The sequence below is a fragment of the Trachemys scripta genome, chromosome 6 (genome assembly GCF_013100865.1).
Source record: "Trachemys scripta elegans isolate TJP31775 chromosome 6, CAS_Tse_1.0, whole genome shotgun sequence".
NCBI lineage: Eukaryota > Metazoa > Chordata > Testudines > Emydidae > Trachemys > Trachemys scripta.
In genome coordinates, this window is record NC_048303.1 from 103,620,231 (window position 1) to 103,628,837 (window position 8,607).

Genomic DNA, 8,607 nt, shown 5'->3' on the forward strand with positions numbered 1-8,607 from the left:
GCAGGAAGGGCTAGGTTATGAAAATGAATATATTCGCCTACTGAATTCCAGCAGGTGACAAGACTAACAGCTCTGCTTCATTTTGACTTTGAAACTTTATCTAGGTCTTCCACCATTGCAATTAACCTCATAATTTAAAAAAGAATAAACTAGAAGAGAGAATCTCAAACTGTGGTCTGTATACACTACCAGTGGTCTGGAACCCACTTAGTAGCTGGGCACCCATGTACATAGGTTATGCATCTAACTCCTGTAAGGTCTTACACACCACTTCTGAATGTGTCCCCTCCCCCTGTCTGTACTTTTCTACAACTCAAATAGTTTACTGGGCAACCACAAAATTCTCTCCACTTCTTTATCCCTTCCTTCCAAAACGCACTGCATCTTGGACATCCAGGGTTGCCTGGGCTAAGCTTTAAAATGTCATCCTTAAATAAGACACAAGAGACCACTGTTAAGTGCAGTATACACTCCCAACACTACTAGTCTGCCTTGTCTTATCCAAAAAAGGCTGGGCTTACTGCCTCTGTAGTGTTCCCTTGAAAAATTGAAAAGGATGCCATTCTTTTACTGATAAATGCTGCAGACACAGCCAAGGCAAAATACTCCTCATCCTGTCTGGCCTAATTTTTTTTTTCTGTTTTGCTTCTAAGATACAAGAAAGTTGATTCTTGCTTCCACTAAGAATCTCTTTGCTTATTTTTACTCCTCTCACGTGTTTTAAGATAATGTTTTCCCTGGTTAATTAGGTGTGATTACTGTGAGAAGAGAAACAAGGCTTTTGAGGATAACAATATTTTATAATTGTTTACAATAGCAGTTAGGACCTGGGAATGAATCCAGGCTATGATTTCCTGCAGTATACTGCTATTGAGGCTATATTTGAAGGGAAAGAAGGCTGAATAATCAAGAGTTAAAAGGTGCCAAGTTAGTATTTTGTGCCTGGCTCTGCCCTTCATTTTGATCTCCTGAACACAGATCCTTTCATTTATCCCCTAGATCATTTGTGTATAGACTACATGGATTACTACTGTGGTGATGGATGTTCCCTAAACAATATTTTCTTTTAGTGAATGATGTAGAGGGAAAAGTCTTCACAATCCTGGAGATCAAAGCCCTCCAATTAACAGAGCAGGTGACTCATGGACATCAGTAATACAAGCTTCCTCACACTCTCACCAATGTGCCTCAACTCTGATCAGCACAGGCTACCTCTAGTGTGTGAGAAAACAACTCTTTGCCCATGGCCTTAACCAATCCTTGGCCACTTTTCCTAGAGTGTCAACAATAATCAGTTTGCAAAGATTACACTGGTTCACTAAGAAGGGGACTGAGAGCACCAGAAGCCACTGATCAGCGATTGTAATAACTTTGTTTAGTACTGACTTGGGATGGATTTGAACCAGCAATGTAACAAGGAAAGTTCTCTTTTTATGTTACCTTATAAGAATAATCTTAGAGTTCAATATGCTTTATACAAAACTACAGAGAGCCTCCAAGGAGACATTATACAGGGATGTAAATGGGCCATTACATGCCAGTATGCCACAACACTGAAGGCATGATTTGAGAGGTTGGAGAAGAACAAAGAGAGGACAGTCATGGAAGGCAAGGGAGGCCAAAATTTCAAGAAGAGGAGCATGGTCAATTGTGTCAAAGGCAGCTGACAGGGTTCTGACTTTGGCCAGGAAACAGTCATTACAGATTTTGGTGAGAGTGGCTTCAGTGGATGCTCTGGCCCTGGATTGGAGAGAGTCCAGGATGGAACTGGAGGAGAGGAACTCCTGACAATGATTGCAGACAGCATATTCAATGAATGTAGAGATGAAGGGGTGATGGGCAGTAACAGAAGAGGCAAGAGGGGTCAATCTTTTTTTTTTTTTTTTTTTTTTTTTAAGGGAGAGATTAAAGCATGTTTGTATTGTGAGGGGAAAGAGTCAGGAGAGTGAGAGGTGAAGCAGAAGAATTAGAGGGAATGAGAGCAGGCACAAGAGAGAGAGCAGGGGAGGGGATTGGATGGGGGTCAGTGGACAAACAGAGGGGTTAGAGAAGGAGAACCCTGTGTATGTTTGTGACAGAATAGGCAGGGCCGGCTCCAGGCACCAGCTTAACAAGCAGGTGCTTGGGGCGGCCAAGAGAGAGGGGCGGCACCTGCGGCAATTCGGGGGCGGCAGGTCCCTCACTCTCTCTAGGAGCGAAGGACCTGCCGCTGAACTGCCATACCTGCCGCTGAACTGCCACCGCCGCTCGCGGCTTTTTTTTTTTTTCCAATTGCCGCCGCCAATCAGGATCGCGGCTTTTTTTGTTTTGTTTTGTTTTTGCTTGGGGCGGCAGAAATGCTGGAGCCGGCCCTGAGAATAGGTGCTAGAACTAGGGGTTCCTGCTGTGCCCCCTGGCTTGAAGTGGTTTCCATTATTTACAGGATTTACAGTTTGGTTCAATGGCTCTCAGCACTCCCACTATACAAACTGTTCCAGCATCCCTGTATGACAGGGGAGGAGGGGAAGGGGATGGTCACATTGTATCCCCCCCACATCTGGCCCTATTCATGCTACTAGGCAGGAGTATTTTCATAGCCATGCACCAGCACTCACTAATGCAAATTAGTTTCTTCTGTTCTCTGTAACCTACTCATCACTTTATCTTGCTCTAACACAGCACATGCATCACTCCATAACTGTGCTGTTCTAGACTGAAACTTTGGTTTTCATCTTGAAGTGCCACATAACAAATCTGACACCATTACCTTCATAGAGTATCATACAGTAAGTATCAAGACTGGTTTAGGTGAATACTTCTTATAAACTATATTCAAGCCGGTATGAAAACAAGAGTGATAGCTCTAGATATGAAATGGCCATTCTTAAAATTTAGGTTGTCAGGCTACAAAATAGACATCTTAGTTGAAAATTCAACTTGTTTTTTCCTCCCCAAACCAGATTCTTCCTTCCATCCCACCCCCATCCATGTGTACTACATACAAAAAGCATACAATGTGGTGTATTATAAAAGTAGTATCAGCGTAAGTTTGAGACTGTGATGTTACCCATGAGTAAGGGTAAGGCTGCGAGTTTGTCATGGAGGTCACGGAAGCCATGGATTCCGTGACTTTCCATCACCTTCGTGATTTCTGCAGTGGCCAGTGTGGCTGGCCCAGGGGCCGCCTGAGCATCTTGGGCATCCCTTGGGCCAGCTGCACTGCCCACTGCTGGGACAGTCTTGGGCCACCATGCCCCTCTCCCTCAGCAGCAGCAGGAGTTTTGGTGTGGGAGGATGCTCAGGGCTGGGAGTTGGGGTCCAGGAGGGGGTGAGGGCTCTGGGCGATGCTTACCTCAGGGGGTTCCCCAGAAGCAGCAACATCCCTCAACTCCTAGCTCCACGTTCTGCCTCTACCCATAGGCACCACCCCCGCAGCTCCCATTGGCCATGGTTCATGGTCAACGAAAGCTGCAGAGCTAGCATTTGGGGCGGAGACAGCGCGCAGAGCCATCTGGCCATGCCTCTGCCTGGGGGGAGCCGCGAGGAGCCAGGTAGGGAGCCTGCCAGCCCTGCCACGCTGCCCCAGCACCAGGAGGGGTCCTGGGCTGCTCACCACTGCCCCCCTCCCCGTCCCCCCAGCACCAGCGGGGGTCACAGGCTGCTTCACCCACAGCACCCCCCGGCCATAGCACACACACACCCCCCGAGCACATGCGGCACCCACAGGCCGCCCCTCCCCCCCCCAAGATTTAGTCAGGGGTATATAGTACAAGTCATGGACTGGTCACAGGGCCATGAATTTTTGTTTACTGCCCATGACTAAAAATACGCATGACTGAAACGTAGTCTTGCTCATGAGTAGCAGAGCCCCAAGTTATTTATGCAGCACATCCCAAATGAGAGCCCGCAAAGCCTTCATATCACACCACACTATCGGCTACTACAGAGTTTACATTAAAAGCTCTATGAGAAGTGCTATAGAGAGTTACTACAAAATTTATTGGTACTACAGGCGAGTCTCATCTTACGTGGGGGTTCCGTTCTGCGGTTAGCGCGTAAAGCGAAAACCGCGTATAGTCAAAATTACATTAAGTTGTTTTTGCCAACTGCGTAAAGCTGAAATCGCGCATGTTAAATGTGCGTAAGATGCGACAGACCTGTATTTTCATATGCCGGTAAAGCCAGGTTCCCTTAATACTGGCTGTCTACACACTTCTGAGTTACTCTGCACTTACATTGCTGTAACAGAGATCAGAATCTGGCTACTAGCGATAATGCATGCTGCTCACTAGGTGCTCACTGTGAATGTCATGGTGGGACAGCCTATTTTAAGTGAAACCTGCATTTTTACTTAAAAAAAAAAAAACACTCGCTTAACAGAGTTGGTCTTCTAAAGAAAAACAGACTTAACCCAGTACACAACACCTAGCGTAATATAGCTGGACCATTTGAATAAGAGTTGAGTTAAAATATGAACATTGCATGGTCCAATGGCAGACCACAGACAAACAGCCACTCTGCCAAATTATAAATGGCGTTTTTTATGGAAGCATACAGAGATTCCAGTATACTCAATTTAGAAATAAACAGATCTCGGAAGTTTAGTCTTATAAACTGAATGACTGATGGCAGGACAATTTTTAGGATTAAAGACTTCACATCCTTTTAGAAAAGTATAAGTCATATTAAAATGGAGTATTTGTATAGATTTACAATACATAGAATCCAGGGCATTATCTTAAATGTTTAACAATATGCTATCATATCCTAGACATCAGAAGTTATCATTTGGAGGAGTAAAATCTAGCTAAATGCCACTGGCTGTCAGTTTTCTTCATTCTGCCAGCTAACAGTATGAGGTACATATATCCCGAAAGTCATGCAGATGGAAAGCCTCTTTAGCAGGTGAGCAACCTGCTCACTGCCACTTTGGTGACATTATGCAATTGTGATCACAGCATGGAGGTAGGAGTGGCTTTGACTGTGCATGGATTATAGCAACTTTTGTTATATATGATCTTTTCCTAGATTCTAAAGCCAGATGGGACCACGGTGGTCACCTAGTCTGATCTGTACAGCACAGGCCATAGAACTTTCCCAAAATAATTCCTAAAGCATATCTTTGAGAGGAAAAAAAGCTTATCTTGAGTCAAGAATCATCAGTGATGGAGAACCCACATCCCTTGGTGCATTGTTCCAATGATTAATTACTCCCACCTTTAAAAATGTATGCCTTATTGCCACTAGTTTCAACTTCCAGACATTGGATTGGGTTATACTGGTCTGTGCTAGATGGAAGAACCCATTATTAAATATCTGTTCTGCATATAGGTACTTATAGACTGTAATCAAGTCAACCCTTAACCTTTTTTTGTTAAACTAAATAGACTGAGCACCTTGAGTCTATCACTATGGTTCCATAAGGGGCCATATTCACATAGAATTAGGAAACCAGAAATGAATTGTGTAAAGGAAGTGGCTAGACCTTGCTAAAGATTCCAATGGAAAGATATTAGTGGCTCCCTTTCTAGAAAGGAAGTGGGGAATGTATTTAGTGCTCTCCTTTGGCCTAGCCAGAACAGGGTTGTTTCCAGAATTGGTTTTGTGTGGGTGGGCAGTGATGGAAATTAATCGCACAGGGGCCTAGAGATCAGCAGCACTTCTCCCTACCAGGAAATAATACTGTTGGGGGGTGGGAAGGTTCAGCAAAGTATGTGGAGTAGATCATACCAGATTGTATTTGTTTACGAGAATTGAAGGGGCAACAGGGCAGGGACATGAGTTTGTCAGTTAGTTAAGTCTTAACTGTAAAGTATGTCGGGGGCCACCAAGGGAACACGCATTATTTAGCGCCGTCCATAATCCACTCACAGCGCCACCCATCCGTGTGCAATACAGCGATTCCACACGGATCTCTCTCCCCGCTTGGCAGCAGAGGTGAGGAAGGAGACATTGAGTGGCCCCCTCGCACACTGCGCACTCTCGCAGGCACTGGCAGAGGGCTGCCGAAAAGGGAATGGTGACCGAGCAAAGTCCAGGGTGGGCAGCGCGGGTTAGCTTGCCAGCCGCTCGCACGGGGCAGAGAGACGCGGGGCGGACGCGGAGCTGCAGCAGCAGGGTGAAGAGGGCTCCAGCCGTCCGCTCCCCCTCCCGCTGTGCGCGGCGCGCACCCCCGGGCGCGGTGCCAGACTCACCATCTCCTGCTTGAGGAGGTGAAGTTTGGTCTCCAGTCTCGCCAGGGCACTGGCGCTGCTGCTGAGCCGGGAGGCCCCAGGGGCTGAAGCAGGGCAGAAGCCGCTGCCCCCTCCGCCGCTCCGGTCCCGGGCAGCGGGCTCCTCCCCGCGCAGGGAGCGCGCCAGGCTCTCGGGCACTTTGCGCCCCAGCTTCAGCTCGATGTCTCGCAGGTCTGGCAGGGGGCCCTCTTCCATGGCTGGTCCGCAGCGAGGCTTTCCGGACTGAGGGCGGTGCAAGGCGCAGCGGACGAGCCAGCACTAGCCGCAGTGGCCCGGGCTCACCAACCTCTCCATGCCAGCAGCGTCTCTGTGATCCACCGCAGCAGCACCGCGAGGGGCGGACAAGCCAGACAGGTGACTGGCAGGAGACATGAGGAGTAGCTGGTCGCCCGCAGCATTGTTTGATTTGCAAACCACTTCTGTCTCTCGCCCTCCCCTTGTCCCCGGACGCGCACGCTGTCACCAGCCGCAAAGCAAGAAATTGTTTCGGAAGCAAAAAAAAAAAAAAAACCAACAAAAAAAAACCGATTTGCCCAGCAGAGAGGCTGCTCCCTTCCTCCTTATGCTTGCTGCTTTTGTGACGTTAGCTGTTGAATTGCGCCGGGCTGTTCATTGCATAGGATCTGTCCTTCTGGAAGGAGTCAAGACCAGATACAGCAGACTCCTGGCTGTTTTTTCTCCCCCCATGTAGTCATGCTGCTTCCTTAGTGTCCTGGGCTTCTAGGAGACACGCTGAGCAGCTTACAGCCTGTCATGTGCGCGCCTACGGAGATGTCTCTCCGTGGTCTCCCAATATAGCTACTGTTTATCCACTTCCCTGATATAATCAGGCTTTCCCTCCAGGCAGTTTGATCCAAGTCATTGTATTTCCCGATGGGCTGAAACTTTAAACCTCAGTGGCAGGTGGACCAGATGAGGGCCAACCCTTGTACCGTAATGCACAGAGAAGAGACTCACTCTGATTGCCCAGTCCAGTCACTTAATGATGAATTCATGCTGTCGCTTTTAGACTAAAATAGTGAAGGGGGCACAAACTAGATTTTTGTGCATTCATTTCATGTCTCCGCTGTTGAAATACTTAGCACATATTATATTCAGAGGACAAAGTCCTTAAGGTTCTGACAGGAGCTAATGAAAGCAAGGAAGTTCAAAGTAAAGGGACATTAAAGAACTCTCCATTGTTCATAAAAAATCACTGGAAACTGAAATCTGTTATTGATATGTGCAGGTGTATGTGTATATAAACGTGATATATAGTTATTCATGTTTATATACACTAGGATTTTTTAAATCATACAGCTGCTCATATGTGCAGGATTACAGACACTGAATGGCTTTTAAAGAAAAAAAACAGAAGCATGCAAAAGTTGACAATCACATGAACTTTGAACAAAAGAAAAAGAAGGTCAGTCAAATTTGGGGCTCAGCAAGAGTGGCAATGCCACTTTGCTCTTTGCTGCTAGGTATAGCAGCACACAAGTACCTTGATTTAGAAAGGCTTTTGGACACAGATCCTCAACACTCCAACAAACAAGCTAGGGAAATGCAATCTAGATGAAATTAATATAAGGTGACTGGTGGCACCTTAAAAGACTAACAGATTTATTTGGGCATAAGCTTTCGTGGGTAAAAACCTCACTTCTTCAGATGCATAGAGTGAAAGTTACAGATGCAGGCATTATATACTGACACATGGAGAGCAGGGAGTTACTTCCAAGTGGAGAACCAGTGTTGACAGGGCCAATTCAATCAGGGTGAATGTAGTCCACTCCCAATAATAGATGAGGAGGTGTCAATTCCAGGAGAGGAAAAGCTGCTTCTGTAATGAGCCAGCCACTCCCAGTCCCTATTCAAGCCCAGATTAATGGTGTTAAATTTGCAAATGAATTTTAGTTCTGCTGTTTCTCTTTGAAGTCTGTTTCTGAAGTTTTTTTGTTCAATGATAGGTTTCAGATAGTGACTTTTAAATCTGTAATAGAATGACCAGGAAGATTGAAGTGTTCACTTACTGGCTTATGTATGTTACCATTCCTGATGTCCAATTTGTGTCCATTTGTTCTTTTGCAGAGGGACTGTCCGGTTTGGCCAATGTACATAGCAGAGGGACATTGCTGGCACATGATGGCATATATAACATTAGTGGATGTGCAGGTGAATGAGCCCTTGATAATGTGGCTGATGTGGTTGAGTCCTCTGATGGTGTCGCCAGAGTAGATATGGGGACAGAGTAGGCAACGAGGTTTGCTACAGGGATTGGTTCCTGGGTTGGTGTTTCTGTGGTGTGGTGTGTAGTTGCTGGTGAGTATTTGCTTCAGGTTGGGGGGTTGTCTGTAAGCGAGGACTGGCCTGCCTCCCAAGGTCTGTGACAGTGAGGAATCATTTTCCAGGATAGGTT

General features: G+C 46.4%; 1 protein-coding gene across 1 annotated transcript in view; it reads right to left on the reverse strand.

Annotated features, from left to right (window-relative positions):
- LURAP1L (leucine rich adaptor protein 1 like) overlaps positions 1-7,189 on the reverse strand; it is a 31,403-nt gene extending 24,214 nt beyond the window's left edge. Inside the window, exon 1 of the mRNA XM_034774637.1 lies at positions 6,174-7,189. Coding sequence (XP_034630528.1) covers positions 6,174-6,407 — 234 coding nt within the window. The 5' untranslated portion in view covers positions 6,408-7,189. The remainder of the gene's footprint in view (positions 1-6,173) is intronic.
- Between the last annotated feature and the right edge of the window lie 1,418 nt (positions 7,190-8,607).